This window comes from Neopelma chrysocephalum, unplaced genomic scaffold (genome assembly GCF_003984885.1).
Source record: "Neopelma chrysocephalum unplaced genomic scaffold, ASM398488v2 Primary Assembly neopelma1_68, whole genome shotgun sequence".
NCBI lineage: Eukaryota > Metazoa > Chordata > Aves > Passeriformes > Pipridae > Neopelma > Neopelma chrysocephalum.
The window spans coordinates 8,634,201-8,655,029 of record NW_020897727.1 but is presented as its reverse complement, the minus strand read 5'-3'; the positions used below and the strand labels follow the sequence as shown (position 1 = coordinate 8,655,029).

Below are 20,829 nucleotides of genomic sequence, written 5' to 3'. Positions count from 1 at the left end.
GTTCCTACAGATGAGGCTGGAAGGTATGTAAGACGATTTACCTCCTCATTAGGATGTCTGATTCTTCTTTCATCAGCACTGCTTTTATAATATTGAAGCCCCTTTGGCTTTTTTGGATTAATTTGGGATTGGTGCAGATGAGGAGAGTCACAATGACAGAATCAGGGATAACAGGGACGGGGGTTTCAGTTCTATCCCCACTTTGTAGCATGAGATTAAAGCCCAACCAGTCCATATTAGTTAACAAGGCAAAGAATAAAGATGAGAACTTCTAAGGTGCAGTAACTGGTGCAGTGTATGGAGGTGTATGATCATTATCCTGTATCCATATGGAGAAAAACTGATACTTGTACAAGCTGCTGGCAGCAAGAAGGAAAAAGGCTCTAATGCAGGAGAGGCACAAAATAAAGGCACAGATCAACCTTTTGCTTTTCTCTTTCATTTCACATATACCGAAGTGAGAAATTAGGGAGGCAAAAAGGGAATAAAAGCAATGTAATGCTGTGTATACCTCATACAGACCCTCAAGGTCATTTCTGTATTCCATAGCCTCACCCAATATAAATCTTTGCTTTAGTAGTGCTGGGCTGAATTAGATCAACAGAAATTCTGGCCCACTGTCTCAAAAAGCATTTCCAATCAGGGCAGATTGACATTGCACTAAGAGATCTTATTAAAATGTAATATTATTGCCTTTTAATCAGGAAGGATGCCAGGGTACCTTACTTGGACATAGAAGAATAGTGGAAAGTGATTTCTGTGAAGTGATGACGTGTTTTTGATTAAAGCCCACTGAGACAGGGGAGTGTAATTGCTGCCTTTCTTATGAGATATTTTTAAGCCAGTCAATTCCTTTACAAAAATAGGTAATTTGAGGAATGAGATCTTCCATCTATGAGTGTGGCCCTGATCAAAGGATTACTGAGATCTATGAAAACTTCACCTTCTTAGAAAAATCTCTCCATTTTTCTGTTGTTCTGGAACAAGTCCTAATGCAGAGCATACACACAGAGTAGTGTTTCTTATTAACCAATTCTCACAGATTGTGTTTTTAGTGTTTAAAAAAATTAGGCAATTAATGTCAATATATTACATCGTTTTTCTTTTTTTTTTTTATTTTGAAATAATTTGTTGTCGGAATGAAAGGAAAAATATTCTTCTCATTTTCGTTCTCGAAGTGTTATTGGATTTCAATACACTGATTTAAAACTTACGTTTGGAGCTGGTCCCTTTCATTCCCATGAATTTTATTTGACTGGTTTCACAGACAGGTTTTCCTTACAGACAGTTCTAGATAAAAAAGAAAATACGACTGGCAAACATCTCTGTGTTGGAGCTGCTGTTGGCATGGGATTTCTCCATTAAAAAAAAAAATTATAGCAGTCTAGTATTGCCTTGATTCTGTCTCAGCTCCAAGAGCTCCAAGTGCTGGTAGGTCCCCAAATTCATGGCTTGGTGGATTGCTGGATGTGAACTGGGCTCCCAGTGATTGGCTGTGCTTTGTTTAATAAGGGCTGAGAGAAGAGTCTGTGCTTGTTTTCCTTGCTGTCCCTGTAAATACTCAGAACACTAACTCTGCTCAACAAGGTGAAAGTGGCTTTGAAGAGAAAGATGGCCAGTTCTCTCCCAGAAGTTCAGAATGCAAATAATTGACAATCCTTTTTTACTAACCTAAGTGAAGTCTCTGAAACCTCTATTTTCTTTTCTTCATTTGTCTTGATTAAGAATGCCTCCCTGCTTAGAGGCTGGGAGAAACTGGATATTAACTTCTTTTTTGGAGAGAAAGTTAAATGATTAATCTGATTTTGTCGGGTTTATTTTCTGTCAGGAAGTTTAGGGGAAGCTTTCTACCACTCTCAAAAGGTGATTTCCCATGGGTGTTTCTAGATATGAAAATCACATCTGGCTTTATTTATTTGTATTACATTAAAAATTGCTGTCTATTAGAAATTTGCATTGCTCTGGCCAGAACTACACCACCCAGATAAACAGGGAAGAGCAGAAGAATGAGAAACTATTAAAGAAAAGGTAAAGAAAAGCTAAAAGAAAACATTTGGATTATAAAACAGAGATAAGTGCGGAATATACATTTTTAGGAAGCTCTGTGCTTGTCTGTTCTTGACTATAAAGTTTGCATCTGCATTTAAACAGCTCGTACACGCCCAAAATCAAATTGGAATGATTGCAGGCAATTCCAATTTTCCATGGGAAGTGGGAGAACAGCACAGTGAACCACATGAGGTGCGACATCCCTGACCAAATGTTTCACTGTTGAGCAGTTCAGACCAGAGGGCTCAGTGAAGGAGCAGGAATCATTCCGGGCAGGAAGCATCAAGTCTGGGGCTTTTCACCTCTGGGAGTTGTAGAAAAGAGGAGGAAAGAGCTTCCCACCCCCCGTGTCCCCAGTGCAGTGATGTCCTGGAGTTTAGCTGGTGATGACCAATCTCCGCTTGGGACTTGGGTTGGTTTTCTGCACTTGTCATGGCCACAGGTTATGTAGGGATTCTGGGAATTTCTCCGTTGGAGGCTTTTGGAGAAGCAGCCAATATTCTCGTGTATCTTTTCGAGGATGGTCCTGTCTTATTTTTCCAGTGTTTCAATGTCTCATCTAGTCTTCATTTGCTGATTTTTCTGATTGATTTCTAGTGCTAGGCAAACTCCAGAGAGAATATGGGTCCTTTGTGTTTCCTGAGTATGCCTAGGGCTGAATCTTGCTCTTTGTATGTCAAATAGATATTCCTTCACACATAAATCACTGTTCTGTCATGTTCGCCTGCTGCGAGATGTTCAGTGCATATCATCCTTTACATTAAAGCATTTACTTCAAGAGAATGGGTTATATTGCTTTATGAATTATGTTATCTGACACAGAAGATTATGTTATGAATTGGCACTTAGCATATTAGAACAGTGGGACTTTTTATAGCTTATGGTCATGATCCAAGAAGTAATTCATGCCTCTTCTTAATAAACTTCCCTGGTCAAAAGGGAAGCAGACATGAGAGTGGGACATTTTTACGAGGGATTCAGAACTTAGGAAGAATCCTAGTGAAGAAAAAATCTTTGGTGATTTGCTTAAGTCTGCAGCCTGTTCACATCTGGAGGAAGGATATAATTCTTTTTCAGCTGCGTCTCAATTGTCCTGAGTCCTCTTTCCCTAAACTTGCAATTCCCAGTCCGTCTGGAGGGGCTGGAAGTGAACAAGTTAAAATACTAAACCCCTTTATTTTTTAAATGTGAAAAGTTAATATTTTTTACAAGTGTAGAAAATTTCCACAGCCCTGTTCCACTCACAGAAAACCATTTAATAGCTCTGTCACCCCATATCAAGGTTTCTGTTGTTACTCCTATACCTGTGTATGTTCAGATGAGGGGAAAGATTAATAAGTAGTACATTTGACACAGAGAAAAAACAGCCTATTGCTTCCCCTGGATGGACTGACCACTTGGGAATAGTTTTTATTCTTGAGTTTGACTATAGATACATGTTGAAAAGAAACTGGCACACTAAAATTAAAAAGCCATCTGAGTAATGTGACTTTTAGCATGTGTTTTTACCTGTGTGTGTGTCAGTCAGTCCCTCCAGACTTTTAAACTCAGCACTCAGTTTCCACTAATTTTCTCGTAGGGATAAAGTTCTTAGAAGGATTTCCTTAAATTCATACAGGTGCCACGAAAATAAAAGAGGAGAAAAAGATCCTAATGGTGATCTTGTAAGGGAATGACTGACTTGAGCCCCTCTAAAGAGATCATCTTGTCCATGCAGGGGGTGAGCTTTTGGACAGCAGATAGGAAATTAGACTTCATTGATTTTACTCCTCATGGAACTGCTTATTTCATGCTATCTGTAATCTATCAGTCAAATACAGACTTCATGCTTTTGTTTGTTTGTTTGTTTGTGGTTTTATTGTTTGGGGTTTTGTTTTTGTTTTTTTTTTTGAGGAAAGACTGCACAGGGCCTAAAATGTAGGTCATCTCAATTGGGGATCACAAGCCTTGTATAACACCAACTCTGTGATGGGGATTTTGGTGTTATGAAAGGATAAATAACTCTTCATAATTCATAAGCAGAGCATAAATTTCAGCATATATACGCTCCCACAAAATATCATAATCTCTTATGGGCTGATAATATACACACAATTTGGGAAACTTTGGTGGGGCTGTAAATTTTCCATGTTTTCACCAAACAATTTTACCCTAAAGAAAGAAACCTTCATAGCACTGGAGACAAAGCACAATATACCAAAGTAACATCCGTGTCACACAACTTCAACTAATGCAAGTTCACTTACTGACATTTCCCACATCAGTGTCTGGCCTGGAGCAGCAGGTACCTGAGAGCTCTTGACAACATTTCCAGCAATGACAGTGGCTGCAGTAGGGCTGGGGACAGTCCTGTGTATAACTCATCTTCTGAGGAGTGAGTAATTCATTCTGCCAAAACAGCTGTGCTACTCACGAGAAAAAAGGTTAAATACCTGTATTGCCAAAGGTTGCCCTGCCCATACATCTTCACTGGCCTGTCAGAACGTTCAGCTGGGAATGTCCCATTATTTCTTACTCAATTTATGTGCTTCTGCCTGCATTAACTCTCCACAGGTAGTAACAATTCTTGACAGTTCTTCATTTCTACTTAACGTTACTGAAGTTTCTTTTGTGTACCAAGAGAAGTTTGTTTATTATTCATTCCACAGTTGAGAGTTCACCAGTGCGTCCCTCCAGACCTGCTGACTGCAGTACCTTGGCATTCCCAGGGTACTGCTCAGTGAGGCTAAACTAGAGTTTAAACAGAATTGACCATACATGTAAATAGACAAAGTGAAGAAGTCCCACAGGGTAGAAAATTATTGCTCCATACAAATATAAAGACGCCAAAAGCCTGAACTCAATAACTCTTACTAAATATTTTCTCTCTTGAGCAAGGCCTTCAAGTTTTTAAGAACACACATAAGTTTAATAACCATAGTAGCAATTCAAATGCCCTTGACTGGAACCATAATAGACCTTCCTTCTTATATTTGTTTTGCTTCCCTGGGGCTTGTCTTAAAGTACAAAATGAGAGTCAAACATGTAGGTAGTTATGATGAGAACATAATCAGGAGGGTCCTCCTTTGCTCCATTTTCTGAGGTTGGGCTCTAGAGATACAGGTAATCCTCTTGATTTCTTCCTTCATCTCATTTTTCATTCTTTGTTCTCATTCTTGGGTTAAAATGTCTTTACTTTTGGAAACTATACCATTGTGCAAATGATTATTATCCGTTTACAGAGGTACAGCTGAAGCTGTGAAGAAGGTGGAAATAAACTTCAGCAATGAAGTCATGTCAGTTAGGAAAATAGAACCTTCCCTTTCTGTGATACATGCAGAAAACATTTAATGTGCTGAACACAGAGTAGGGACACACAGAAAGAATCAAAATAACATGAGAAAACTCCAGTGTGAAGTTTTTGAGCATTGCAGCTCTGATAAAGTTACAGCTTATCAGTCCTTAAAATGGATAATATTTTGAGTATTCAAATTCAGTCAAGGCTGTAGACTTGAGACATTCGTTCACATTTCATCAAGCTAGAAACAGGCCTCACTTCCACTGCATTCCAGTTTTATTTGTAAATCTAGCAGCTGAATATAGTAAATAAATAAAGGTTAGTAGTAATGTGCTCTTGGCATATTGACAGAGAAAAAAAAGAAGAAAAAATGAAAGAAAATAAAAAAGAATGAAATAGAAAGGTTATTAAGAGGTTATTAACAAAATGCCAATGAGTTTTTCCCAAGGAACCATCTGCTCCAATCCCCACAAAACTGTACATGTGCTGTGTTTTACTTCTCAATGCCTAAGGGGAGCTGTTTGCCAATATTTCCAAGCCTATTTACAGGCCAGATGAGCAACCAACAGACTGATGGCTGAGTGTCTGGAGCGACGGCCTGTCTGGTGGGGTCTGTGTCTGGTCAATGAAGAGCTCTGGGAAGGGCAAGTGGAGGTTCTGAGGGATTCTGGGAATAGTGAAACCACTCAGGAAGCGTGACAAATAAACCCTGAATATTGAGATACACCAGGATGTGCCCACACCTGTAGGGAGGGAGTTGCCTCCCCGAGTGTCCGTGCGTCATCGGCACCGCCGGGGAGCTGCTGATTTTGCAGACATTTCTTCCTCAGCTTGATAAGTTGATATATATTGTTTAACATGATAATGCAGCAAGCTGTTGTTTTGTGGTTTGAAAGCCAGCTGCATTTGATTGATGCCAGGAATGGAGGGATTTGCAAAATGACATTGAATTAGATGGAGTCAGTTTATGGGTCTGGGGAAATGAATATTTTATGAAGAATAAAACTTTGTGATGAAGGAGGAATACTGAGGAAGTGTGCATCTTGAATGAAACTCTTTTGGACTGGTGCATGCTGTAGAGCCTTTCAAAATACACATTTGTGTCTGTAGATTTCTAGGAAGGAGATCTCTCTATAAACACTCTTTTGTGATGGTCCAACCCCAATCATGTGGTCATGTGTGTTCTCTCTGTGAACACCTCAACTAGAATAAGAAACTTCTTCCCTGAAAATACAGCTACTGGACTTCTCCCTGGTGTATATTTTAGCTGCTGGTTGAAATGTGATGTGATTTCTGAGGCATCAGCCACAAATATGGAAGCACATGGGTGATGTTTAAAGAGGTGCAGGTTCTGTATGTTCCCAAACAGACAGACTGTTAATATATTATGACGTTTCAAGACAACCCCATGTTTTATGTGCATTCTTACACCTGTTGTGTACACTCATGAGAATAGAATAACTTCTGCTTAAATGTAAATGACACTTTGATGGTAGCCAGAAACCAGTAGCTCAAAACTTTTGACAGAAGCAGCATCAAAAAAAAAAAAAAAGTGGATCTAATTCTCTCCAGCTTTGCTCCTGGAGCTGGCATCTCTATGCAAAATGAATGTAAAACTCTGAGCTGCTGGGATTTCTTATCTGTAGGCACCAAAGGAATGATTGCATGGAACCAGATAATGTCTAGTGAGTTGAAAGGTTAAAGAACTGCAGCTGGCAAATCAGAATCAGATTCAGCCATTGTGTTGAGCCAGTTCTATGCCAGAGTAACCAGAGATTTGGGGATTTACATCAGATCTTAAAAGTTACATGTGCCTTCCACAGTCTTATCATCAGAAATATTTCAGTAGAACTATCTGGGACAAGTGTATAAAGAGGATTTCTACCTGAGCATGTATTGTAATAAGTTTCTAAATCTCTCCTGAGCATCAACTCATCTAATAGATGAATAATAATAGCAACTGGTACATTCATTTAAAATGTTGTCTGATGTACTTGAGTATGGCATCTTATTAAACTACATTTTTCAGGAAAGCATTGTGTACTGAAACCCATTAAAATTTCACTTGACCTTGGGCACCCTCTAAGATCTCTTGAAGATTTGCCTTTATCCTTATTTATTTCACTGAAGTCCTGTGTTTAGGAGACCTTCATGAAACACATTATCTAATATTAACACAAACAATCTTCTAAAAAACGTGATAAAGGTCTAAAAAAATAACACTTTGTGTTGTGAAAAGAGGGTGAATCTTCATTCCTCAAAATAGAAAGCTGCTCTTTTTTCTATTTTCTTCTGAAACAGTCTCAAACAAAATAGGTGAAAATATCAGGGCTGGGATCATCTTGTAATACTGGAAAACATGGCATGGTATCCAGCAGTAAGCTTCTTTTGGAGCTGTCTGACCTTTAATCACTGGTGAATAAAACCAACATGCTGTCAGATCTCTGTTATTTTTCTCAAGGGAGTAACTCTGCCTGAAGTAGCAACGAAGCAAAACCTTTGAGAGCTTATAGTCAAGGTCACCTCAAGAGGAGACAACGCTTTGGGAAGCACAACAAAAGAAAAAAAAAAAGCAGAAACGTATCTAAACAAGCGAGTTGTGTTTGTTTAACAGTGAACAAGGCAGTTGTTATATCAGCCTGTAAATAAAGCTGGGTTTGTTTTTATTTTTACCACAATATTCTGCAGTTTTTTTGATTTTTAACTTCAAGACCTTCGGAGAGAATACAAATTCACTGGTTTTCATTGTACAGGAATGATACACATTCCTGTTATTGAGGCACTTCCAATCTGATGTCTTAGGCCTTGTCTGTATCAGAAGGCTTTAATCACTCCTAGTGATTTCTTCAGTTGTTATCTCTGTGCAAAGGAGATAAAATGCTTATGAGAGAATTTTGCAGGCTGTGCCAGCCTCTGGTGTGCCCGTGTGAGGGAGAGGAAAGGACTTGACCCTGGGATGCAGGAGAGTGTGTTCCACCAGCTGAGCACAGAATCAGCAGCAGCTCAGTCCTCTATTAACTGTCATATGGAAGCAGAAGGAGGATTTTCCTCTGTCCAGCATTTAATTGTTGCACTCTCCAGCAGAACTTTGTGCTGCAGGAATTCCAGGTGACAAAACCCTTCATCCCTGGAAGGGCAGTGGGGCTACAGGGATGGGGGTTTCATTGAGGCTGACACAATAATCCCATACATCAGTGCAAATTGAACTTAGAATAATGCAGGCTTTAATAATTACAAAATCTCTTATTGACAGAAATGATGCCCAACAAATTTTGAAACTGTGAGACTTCACAGTGCAAATTGAGACCTTTCTCTTATTTCAGAATTTTCTTCATCATACACATCCCTAGAGTTTCTGCCTGCAAAATTTAAAGGGAAAAGGTGCACCTGTAGTTCATTTAGCAAATTGCAATTAATAAGGATGGTTTCCAAGCAGATATGGGGAGTTTATGTTAGTCACATGTCCTGCTGCAAACCAGAAACACCAGTTCTGTTGGCTGAGCAGCAGGTAAAAACAATACAAACACAAGTACAGCCTAAATATCAGGTGGAACTACTCAGTGGTCTTGATGAGATAATTTAGATATTGAACCCACCTGGCTCTCACAGGTGAAAGCAGCATCATTTCACTTGGTTTTGTCCCCCTTTCCCTCAGGAACCACAGTGATGAGAATGACGGCGTTCGATGCCGACGATGCCAGCACGGACAATGCTCTGCTGAGGTACAACATCCTCAAACAGACCCCCACCAAACCCTCCCCAAACATGTTCTACATCGACCCAGAGAAGGGGGATATTGTTACTGTGGTGTCGCCCGTGCTGCTGGACCGGGAGGTGAGTGAAGGCTTTGCTATCACCGGGATCTTCTGGGATGTGAATAGAGGTTCTCAGCGCTGTTGGGGTGGGGATTCAGATGCTTAACTTTGAGGAGTCTTTTAAGAGTGTTGTTTACTTCTTATTTGGGTGTAGGAAGTTGTATGTTCGCTGTTTGTAAATTTACTGCTTGATCATTTCTTGACGTGCTGAATGGTGAGAGCAAAAATCTCAGGAATAAGCAGAATTCAACTTAAGAGTTGCCAACTGATTCTTTGGAAGTAAAAAACCTCCATACCTAATTGTGCATACAGCTTGTTCTGAGACTGCTGTGGTTTGGTGCTTTAAATCCTTTTCTAGAATTTTCTTTTTATGGGTGAATTTAATGGACTAATAAACTTGGTACCCCATGGTCAAAGAAAGAAAATACAAAAAGGAGTGGTAAAGAGACAGGTTGTCTGCATGTGTTTTTAAGGTGAACAGTGCCAAAATCTATGTTTATTACAGATCATTAACATTAGGAGAGCATGAATTGATAGCAAAGAAAGCTTAGGTATGACCATTTAAAGCTCAGAATATAATAAAATAGACCTAATCTGCTAATACAAAGGTTTAGTTGTCAGAATGTATGAGATCTGGGCACCAATACAGTGATGACCCTAAGCAGCTACTCCATAAATCACCATTTTCTTCAATTAAGTAGCCCTGGGTGCTCTTAGATTCCTGGAGACAACCAAATTCTTTTCTTATAGGCTGCATGTGCTGTCACTGAACTTGTCCTCTGGGTTGGTTAGATTCATGACTGTCCAATGTTCTCAATATTCAACCTGTTATTTCTCATTTTAACCAGAGAAAATGTTGCCTGTACCACTTCCTTTTGTCGATGGGTAGTTTTTCTACAGGCTTTTCCAACAGCAAATATTTATTTATAAATCAGGCATAGATTCCAGACACACAGTGCATTAAAACCTGTAGGACTTGTAGGTCTGTGTTTTTAGCTTTAAAGAGATTCCATTTTTTTCATATTTGGGTGTCTGGCCACAGAATCATGCCTAAGTTAAGGTTTATACAATCACTACCTTTTTTGCCTCATGTTTCTCTTCTAAATTTATTGTTTCAGTTCCAAAGCTTCATACTGTTTTCTATAGTCAGTTTTAGGTATTTTTGTTCCTAATAGATAACTATTGCCCAGATTAAACCATTTTACTCAAAATTAGAAAATCAATGGAAGGGAATGAACATGCCTGCTTCTCCCAGGATCTTCCAAAGGTCACTGTGATTCATGGAATAATGATTGTCTCCCTCAGTCGAAGGGGTGCTGTGGCTGGGCAGTATATCCTGAAAGCTGGATCTGAATTCCTCATGATTTTTACTAATAGTCAATTCAATACCTTTACTTTGGAGGTGACATGATGAGCTGCAGTCTTGTTGAAGCTGCAAAGGAATTTTTGTTATTGCTGCAAACGGTGTGTGTTTTATGAGCCAAAATGTGGGGCTGTGGACAACTTTAACACTAAAACCCAGTCATTATCTGCAGGTAAAATCCAGTCTCACATTGTCTTGTCAGGGGAAAGGTTTGGGAAAAAGGGTGTTTTCCATTTTTTTCACAAGATGCTCTGTGCTCTCTGCCATATTTGTGGGTTCAGCCTCTTCTCCCCCTTCCTGCTCACTTATGTCTCATGTGGAAGTTGGTAGTCATGTCTCAGATCTATGGAGCTGGACAATCATGGTCAAAGATGTATAGCTTCTATTTTTAACCACAATATCAGCTTTTAGGGACAAGTCTAATGATCCTAATCTGAAAAAAATCTGAGTAACATCTATAAGTAACTCTTCTGTATTTCTGTGTAGCTCATGAAACTTAATTGTTGTAAAAAATTGTCTGAGGTGGAGAGAGACAGGAGTAACAGCTGGAGGAGGAAATGTCTGACTAGTTTAGGAGGAGGAAATGTCTGACTGCTTTCCTGATTAGGAAATCAGGTGTCTGCATATCACCAGGCTTGGATAAATGGCTTTTTGGGAGGTGTTGGGCCAGAGGCAGTACCATGTACCACTCTTTTGCAGGATGGCAGATGATATTTGGGCCTTATTGTTGTGAACCTTTGTAAATCTTAAATGGTTTAGCTTTTTTCCCACGATCTTCCATGAAATGTGTTGTAGAAACATGGGAGAAAGAAATGTTCTTTCCCCTGAAAGCCTTGCAAGTAGGTGTGTAACATCAGAGGATAAAAAAATGTAGATAGAGGACAAGAATCTCTTGAAAGAGTATTGGTGAGCAGGAGACAGGAATGGTTTTACCTCTGCAGTTCTTACCCTGTTTTTCCTGGCTTCTCAGTGGACAATGTGTTACAGTGGAACACCCAGGGAACAGCAAGTCTTTTCCTCATGTTCTCCACTGCTTGGAAAAGAGGCAGGATCAGCTGAGTTGTTCCACATCCAGTTTGACTGGGGTCTGAGTCAGCAGCATTGGCAGGTGACTGAGAGTAGCCCATGAAGGAAAACACGATATTTATATGAGGTGGGGGAAGGGGAGATTGTGCCAGGGAATTTTGCAGTCCAGAACCTGCAAATGTTGGTCCTGGGCAATCCAATTATTCCAGTTCAAAGCAGCGGCTTCTCCCAGGTTTTACTTAAACTTTTAATTGGGTCAATCACCTGTGATTGTAGGTGTGCTCCTTAAAACCCTATTAGCCCTAGACACCAATTAAGGAGCTGAATTAAAGTAAAAATTTCTCTAGGATGGACATGGAAAAAAGCAAAAACTATTTCTTATTATTAATTTGTATATGCACCAGAGGATTATATGAAGTATTTTAAAGCATGCTAAAACACTGATTAAAATTATTCCCCTTTTCCATCTCTCTGTAAGTTTTACCACTGCTTGGATCTTGATGCTTTTGGGAAACTCTTCATTAAATTTAAGACAAATTAACAGAATATAAATTGTTTGGGGAGGGGTTTAGGTCTTTTTTTTTTTCATTTTATGTATTATTTGGTTCATGTTTGTGCATCAGAGGGAGCAGGAGACCAGGGTTTTTTTCCCAGTGGGAGATGCTGAGATGTGGAGATAGAAAACATCTGGCAGGTTTTGCACATACTGGATAGTTCATATTTTTTTTCTATGCTTCAACATTTTCAGAAAAGTTACTGTGGCATAGCCTAGAAATCCTTGTTGCAGAGCAAAAAATGGAAATACAGATAATTTACTCTAAGATCAAGTTTGGCCATCTAGAGAGCTCAATTTTTATATCCAACTGAATATGAGTGGGAGAATCTCAGCATGCATAAGTAAACATCTATGTTAATAATTTTAAGACACGAAAATGAGCGAAAACTTTTTTTTTCTGATAGTACTTTAGAAATAAAAGTAAATTCTAAGTAGCCACTTTTAGAATAAAACAAAACTTAAAAGCAAAAAGGAAAGAATTAACCTATTTCTGGTCAACTTCAGCTGTGCATTGGCTTTTCTTTTAGCAACACAGGATAAGCTCAAAGGAAAGACAATATTTGAAATTCCTACAAGCTTTTAAAATGTCATTCTCTGCCAGTGTTATTTATTAGGTGTGTTGGTAAATGGGGGTTTGGAGCTGGGAATGCTCCCTGGCAGGAACTGTAGCACGGATGGGTGTCAGTGTGTGCTTTGGAGCTATTTCTGTAACGTAGTAACTCCTACAGAAACATTAAGCAAAAAAAAGATGTTCTTTCCAATATGCAGGAAAAGGGTGTGTGGGAATCCCCCATATCACACCCAGCAGGCTGCTGAGGGAACGCTTCCTACCTCCAAAGAAACACTCAGAACTCCCCGGGATTTGTATTTATGTCCCAGAGTATTTTTATTTATACATTTTCTTAGATTCAAAATTGTTTCCAAAAGTACAGGATCCTGGGGGGTCTAAAGCAAAACTTGGATAATTTCTCAAAGAACATCCATTTTCATTTTCAGAAGGCAGGTAAGGACATATTTTTGAAGATTGATGTGTTGGGTTTTTTTTCTTGTGGGAGTTAGGCATCCTTGAATGTGTCAGTAATAAAGATTGAAGAGTGTTAGGGGGCAAATTATACCTCCAGGTATCCGTTGGAGAATACATTTTGATTCATAAATTCAGAGAAGGATGCCCTCCATCAAAGTGTGTGGTCTAAATGACCCAAAATAGAGCACAACAGGGAAACAGCAGAAGAGAAAGAAAAAAAAGGGGGAGGGAAAGGACTTGAGGGGAAAAAAAGAGGAAAGAAACCTTGAGGAAATGTCCTAAATTTGTATTTCAGGGATGGAGATTTCACTTCAAAGTGACACTTTCCTGCAGTGAAAGAAAAATAATGCTCCTCCATGTGCATAGGTGAAGAAAACACTTGTAGTTTTGTAGAAGCAACTCTTAATTCCTTTATGGATCAGTAATCAGGTTTTCTGCTTACCCACAATGCTGTTTTACCAGCGTTACAAACCCCCTCTGCTCTCCAGGAAAGTAACTGTGTGATTTGTATAAATTTTATGACTAAAACACCCTAAGAAAGCTGTCACCACAGTTGCTTAAGTGAAATATTTACTTCTCACAGTTTGAGGAATAACCTGCTTTTGCTTTTGATAGGAACTGCTGTGCTTAATTTGAGTTAAAGTTGGCAAATAGTTTCAGATATCTGCTGCGTGCTGATCTATGTGCTGTCACATATGTTTTTAAACACCTCAGGGAGACCAGTTCAAGTGTTCTGGGATTCTGAGAGAGCCTGGGACAGAGTCAGGTGCATGTAATGTGTGTCCCTGCATGTGTCACCAGCTCAGTCAGCAAGTCCCCTGCTCTGTAACCATTTGAACCAAACTTGGTGCATCAATCTGCCATTGCTCGAATCACATAAACCTTTTCCTCTCTTTATGACTTGGAAAAATGGAGCTGAAAGCCTTATGCCATAACCTGTGAGAAAGCTGGAGTTACATCAGCCCACCCTGCTCGTGTTTATGTGAACAGCTTGTGATAAAAAGGGTGATGAGGAGCCTGGAGTGTCTCTCTGTGAGGAGACACTGCGGGAGCTGGGCCTGGGTAGTCTGGAGAAGAGAAGTCTGAGAGGGGATCTCATCAACACGTATAAATATCTCCAAGGCAGGTATCAGAGGATGGTTCCAGACTCTTTTCAGTGGTGCCCAGTGACAGGAGGAGGAGCAATAACTGTGAAGTAAAGCATAAGTTCCACCTCAAGATGAGGAAGAACTTCTTTCCATGGAGGTGGCGGAGCACTGGAACAGCTGCCCAGGGAGGGTGTGGAGTCTCCCTCTCTGGAGACATTCCAAACCCACCTGGGCGTGTTCCTGTGCCACCTGCTCTGGGTGACCCTGCCTTGGCAGGGGGTTGGACTGGGTGATCTCCAGAGGTCCCTTCCAACCCTAAAGTTTCTGTGTTTCTGTACTAACTGGCTGAACCTGCCGCTCAACCACCGGCTCTAAGATTTAAACAACAACTGCAACAAAAAGCAGTGTATAACAACCACCCAATGCCCATTCCTGTCTGTCCAGTGATGAATGACTGTAGGGTGGGGAGCAATTTTTCACCTCAGCAGCAGCCCACTGATACATATTCACCAACACACTGCTCTGAGCAGCAATGGACGCTTGGCATAAATGTTCTTTACAGTCTGCACCCAGCTCTGCTGTGATAAGTAAATCACACTGTTCATGCTGATAGTGCTTGAGTTCTCTGAAGGGGTAGCAGTAGGAAATAGAAAAAGCTTGTCCATCCACTTCTACACATGGACACCACCCTCTTTATCCCTATTTCCCATTTTGGAGATAGGTGTCTTAAGCAGTCAATATACTTATTACTTACTCGATCTAAATGCAAATGCTGAACCAACAGTGCACTCTCATTTTTAATGAAAAGATATTAATCTTCCCAGCAAATGCATTCCACATTTGATCTTCATATTAACCTCTAAAATATTCATATTTACAGCAATTGTGGGAAAACATATACCTTGGAGCGTGGCAGCTCCGAGTTGGAATAATTGTATCATTTTGTCTTGTCTTCTCTGACAGAATTCCCACTTGCACACCTTTAACTTGTTTTGCAAGATGGTAAATTTTGTAGCTGAACCTCAATTTCTATGGTTTAGGGGTTTTTAGTGACAGATATAGCAATATCTCATATTTTCTTGCTGCTTAAAATACAAGATAAACAAGACGTTCATCCTTTTCCCTTGATTAATGCATTTCTTATATTATGGTTTCTGATGCTTGTAAAGGTGAGGAGCAGAGGGTCTTGCACCAGAGGAAAAGTTGTGGGTCTCTGGCCTCTTTTCAGAGATTATTCCGTAGTTCATTTTATCTTAAATATTAGAAAAGTAGAAAAATAGGCAGAAGAAATCTTTCAATTATAATGCTGCTTATGGACAAATGGACAGGGAGATGGAAAGTGCCTCTTAGTAAGACATAAACTCAAATTTAAGTTTAATTTTTTGATGAACTTTTCCTTTAAGCTTTTGGGTTTAAATGCCTGCAGTGAGAAAGGATCTTATTTTACTAGATGCACCAGTAATTCTTGGTTTGATTCCTATTATGTTTTTGATGAGAGAGCTCATTAACCTGTTCTTAAATCTTGAAAGCAGCTGTGAAAAAGAGAAATAAAAGTAAAAATGATACGTCAAAATATGAGTAGTATCATTTAGGTTAGAAATAGTAAAGGTTCCTATTGAGAGAACAGAAGAGAAAATGTTCATTTTAAAAAAAAGTCTGATCTATTTGAAGTTTTGTGGCAGAATTTCTGCAAATCTTTCATTATATTGTTAGATAATTGATGATTTAATTTAATTCATCACATAGTTTGATAGTCAGATTTTGTTAAAAAAAAAAAAAGAACAAGGAAAAAAAAGACAATTATCTGACAATAAAAGGACCAGAGTTTCTTTTCTATAAAAATCCACGAGGGATGAACACATCACATCAGGAGCCTCTCAGGCAGCCATTCCAGCACAATGTTCCCATCTCCTTCTGGGCAGGGACTATAATGCTGAGATCCCCAGGCAGATAAATCACTGAATGGCTTTTCTTCCAAACACGAGGCACAACATGTAAGAATTCCACCTCTGGAAAAAAAAAACAAACCCTGGGTGAACAAACAGGTTTGTTTTGTTTGTAAATGAAAGGTTGCCTGAACATGCTGCTGCTTCTACTCTGTGTGTACCACATTCCCTTCTCCCACTGGGACCAGCTGCCAAACCCTGGAGACCTCTGGAGCTCCCTTGGAGTCCCTGCATCGGCCCCTCTGTGTCCTTTGCAGTGCTGAATCCAAAAAATTGGCCCAAAAGGCTGCTCAGAGACTTTTTATCTTTAAGCACCAAGGTGTTTGTTTATTCAACGTTGGGAGCAAGCCAGCTCGTGCTGGACAAACTTGATCAGCTTGCAAGTGCAAAACTAAGCCATTTTATACACTTTAGATACATGGTTACATTATTTATTATACACATTAATAAGTAGGCTGGTCTCTGGGCAGAGTCTTTCCAGACATGCACAGTCTTCTGCTGTGGGGGTCTTCTCCTCAAGCCTTCATCCCTCTGGTGGTCACCATGGATGTCTTCCTCAATTTGACCTCTTCAATTAGGTGACCTGAATTCTTCAAGCTTGCAAAATCCTGGCTCTGGGCCTTCTAGATTTTATTCAAATGTCTAGTTTGCCTAATTTATTACTGTGTGTGAACTACTTCTATTCTTTCTATACTAAGGCCTTTGGTCTGGTGAGCAGAACAGAATATGATAACCAGTGCTCCTAAAATGTTCTTCCAGCAAAACAGGTATTGGGTTTCTTAGCAGGCCAAGATATCTCAGTTAACTCTTTTAGGCCTGGCTCCTGTTTCAGTGCTCAGCTCTGGTTTGCTGGAAACAGCTTTGCAGGTAGGAAGCCTTGGACCCCCCAGACCCCAGTAGGTCACCCTGCCAGCTCTGCTGCCCACTGTCCCTGTGGAGGTGATCCTTTACAATCTCATCCAACATAATCTGGGATAATCACTGTATATACTTCTTAAACTTTTTAAACTGTAGCTTGCAAATGTGATAAATAATCACTTAACAGGCAGAGCTTCTGCAAGGACGTTTCTCTGCTGTGTATGGGTGATCCACATGACATTCCAAGCCTTCTCACAAAGGAATCTTTTCCTGTTTGTTGTTGCTGTGTTTGTCTGTGAAGGAAGAAATCATTCTTGGCTCTTCATTAGGATCTCTGATTTATTTCTTAGATAGGCTCCTGGCTCTTCACTCCTTTAGTATGTTCACCACCAGAGTGAGAAAACCAGGGGATTCTCAGCTCTCAATGATTTTAAACATCATTGTAAAATATACACTCCTATTATAGCTTGTTTGCTGGAAAAGCTCCATATTTTCCACAAGAAAATGTGAATATGGTTTTTCAAACCATCAGTTCTCTGTAGCTGCACGGAGAAACATTTCTATTCTCCCTCTCGTGGTTTGGGATAGGAGTTTTGGTATCACTGCCTCCTGGGGCACAGAGTTTGCTGAGCCTCCAGACATGTCACTCATCTGAACATCCTGAGTCTCTCTGACACTGCACTGCAGAGAGATTTAAAATATATCATCTTCAAGACACTTACAAAGAGTGACACAAAACATATCAGCTGCTTTGAATAGAGGCTGATAACTGGAATGTTATCTTTTTTATTTTTTTAGGGCTAGAGTTTCTTTAGTTAAAGAATTGAAAAGAATCTTAGCTCTAGGGATGTTTAGGTGTTAAAATTCCACCGTGACAAATGGCTGTCTAAGAGGGGAAGAGAAGTGGTGCACTTAAACCTGCTGCTTGAGGATTTTTTGTTTTTGCAGAAGAGCTGTTTAATTGCTAAATGCTGGCTCACGTTCTGTTAGTACAAAAAGCAGAATGGTCTCCAAAGTTCATCTGTGATGGAAGCTTGTAAAACTTAGAAATTCCAGATTGGAGACATACCATGCGTTATGTAGGTGTCTGGGGCAATAGTTTCAGTTCAGGGAGGGAGGCTGGAAGGGCCAAAAGGTGAGGAAAAACCTGAATGGCTCTCACTGCCAACGTTTTTCAGCCCTTTCTTAGGTCCAAGGAATATGACTCCAAAAAGTAGAAGTTAGTCACTATTGATTAATCCCAATAAATCCTCTTTTTCTTGCAAGTATCCTATTTCCAAACAGGTTTTGCTGTTTGGTTGAGATGAACTTCCTGTTACAGCAGTAGTAAGGATGTGTCAAAGTCAATGCTTGAAAAAAACCCTTTTGAATTTTCTATCTTAAAACTTTGATTTTTTTGCATCAAGAATCGATACTTTCAGAGCGCTCAGTGCTTGAGAGAGCAAAAGGAAAAACATTTGGAAGTGGTCAGTTTACAACCAACATGACTCATGGTTTTTAAACAGAAAAAGGGTTTTGTCAAATACAATGAGGTTATTTTCGGTTCCATTAGCACAATTCCAGTTTCCCGGTGTGTTATTGGGGGATAATTCCTCCACCATCAATGGCATGTTACTTTTGATTCCCCAAATACCACCAGAAGACAGGCTCATCTTTTCCATTTTATTTTCACTTTCTTTTATCTTTCTTGTTTTCTTATGACTTTCTATTTTTAGAGCTCACATAGAAAAAATTATTTAAAATATTCTGCTTTATCGGGGGTTGTATCTTAATAGCATCAACTGGAAAATTCTCTCCAAATTCTGCCTAATTTTAACTATCTTTTGTGCTGGAGTATCTAATTACAATACCATTAATTAAATAGGGGGTGTGTGTTCAGCTTTTACTCTCAGTATAATTGTGTTCTTTTGGCTTCTGTGATGCATTAGGTAACATTTCTCCATGTGGTTGTGTCAACATCCCATAGTCTTCATTTTGTACTATAGAGTGTTATAAAAATAAAACTCTATTCAAGCTTAAAGTAAACCCCTCTTAGTCTACATAAATAACATTAGTTTTTAGTTTCCTGTTTATACACTCACTACATCAATTAAAAGGTAATTTAAGTGGGCAGAATGTGAATAAACATGTTGAAGTCACGTTAGTCAAATTTGCCTCTGCTTCTCTTTTGAACTGGAGAACCCACCAGTATTTCACTTGTAATACATTCATGTAACTTTTTGCCTATTTTTTTTTAATTTCTATATATTAAGCAAATTACAAACATTGAAATCTTAATTAAAACATAGCTGGAACATCCTAGAGAGACCAGTGAGAGCCTTTGAGTCTGTTTTTAGCTGTAAATGCCCATTACATCCATATTATGTACATTTAAACATCTCAGAAGCTCCAAATCTAAAGCATAAATGAAGACATTCAGCTTTGTCACGGGTTACTGGAGAAATAAAGTTCCACTTACCACAGAGGGCCTGGCCTTTTCCTTTATATACATTTTATACTTTTTTTTTGATAGAGCTATGAAAGTTCCCTTGGTAATTGATTTTTTTTTTTTTTTTTTTCCCCTTGCTGGAAGATCACTGCATTTCCTGACTCCCTGTCAGTGATCACAGTGCTGCTGTTTGTGCCTGGAACCCAGTTTTGCTGATTCCTTTTTACAGTTTGCTTTGGACATCTTTAACTTGATCTGTCTTTTGCCACGACTCTTTTTTATTTTATTTTATTTTAATTTAATTTTTTTAAAATTTTTTTTAAGGGAAACTCTATTTCCTTGAGAGGAAATCCATAAAGCATCATTCTCCCTGCAGAACAAGTATAAGCTGGCTCCTTGGAGACCACATATAAATCACTTTTAAGGGAAGATATTGCTCACTCAGAAAAGTGATTTGTAAACGCCTGAAGTTTGTACCATATTATACCATCACCCTCAAATAGGTACCTGCATGGAAAATGCTAAAATATGAATTCTGCCTTGGAGGCTGATGGTACCAAGGAGTAGAATTTATGAATGGTGACTTTTCTTTTTTGGCAAACAACATATGATGTCTCCAGAATATGTGGCCTGATGCTGTTTATTTAATGATTTTTAGAATGCTGGGCCACAACCTGCCCTAGATGAGCTGGTTTCAGCACAGGAATTGAATATCCTTGCCATCTGAATTTTCTTTATAGTATTTATCCTGAGATGTTGCCTTGCATAAAGTTTAGAAGTAGACTTAGGCTGGGTAGCACTCACTCTGCAGATGAGATACCAGTAGTATCAAGGAGATTTAGTCTTTGAAATGAGGGATAATTCCATTAACAATCATGGAAATATTCCAGCTTTAAGGGACTGCAACACAAAAGAGGCCCCAGACTCTGCTTTTTTGCTTCTGCAGTGAAGAGAAGTAGTAAATTTTATTCTAAATGTATTTCAATTTAATAAACATCTGTCATGTATATTTAAAACTGCCATTTCAGGATGGTAATTATATCATCTGAAAACAAGTCCTCCTCAAAAGAGAACTGAAGTGACAGGCTGAAGAAAATGAAACGTGGCGTTGCTCGTTCTCCTTTCGTCCTAAAGCTAAAATTTAAATTAATTTTCTTCTTCTTGGCAGAAATTATTTTAATTGGAAATTACTTTTGATTGCAGTTTTCAGAGAGGAATGGGATCCTTCCCATTGTGTGTGTACAGAAGTTGTTCAGTGTCTTCATAACATTTTACTTAAATTAATCATTTGCAGATATTTTAAATAGTTGATAGCTGTGCAGGCAATTCTGAAGAAAGTAAAAAAAAAATCCAAAAACCTGAGATAAATGTAAAGATTGTCACTTTTTTTTGTTGCTTG

The 20,829-nt window shown here is 39.1% G+C and overlaps 1 protein-coding gene across 2 annotated transcripts in view; it reads left to right on the top strand.

Moving 5' to 3' along the window:
• The window catches only part of CDH13 (cadherin 13), a 451,056-nt gene that overhangs the window by 301,215 nt on the left and 129,012 nt on the right, over positions 1-20,829 (top strand). For both annotated transcript variants that reach the window (XM_027685001.1, XM_027685000.1), the window contains exon 7: positions 8,982-9,160. In XM_027685001.1, coding sequence (XP_027540802.1) covers positions 8,982-9,160 — 179 coding nt within the window. The remainder of the gene's footprint in view (positions 1-8,981; positions 9,161-20,829) is intronic.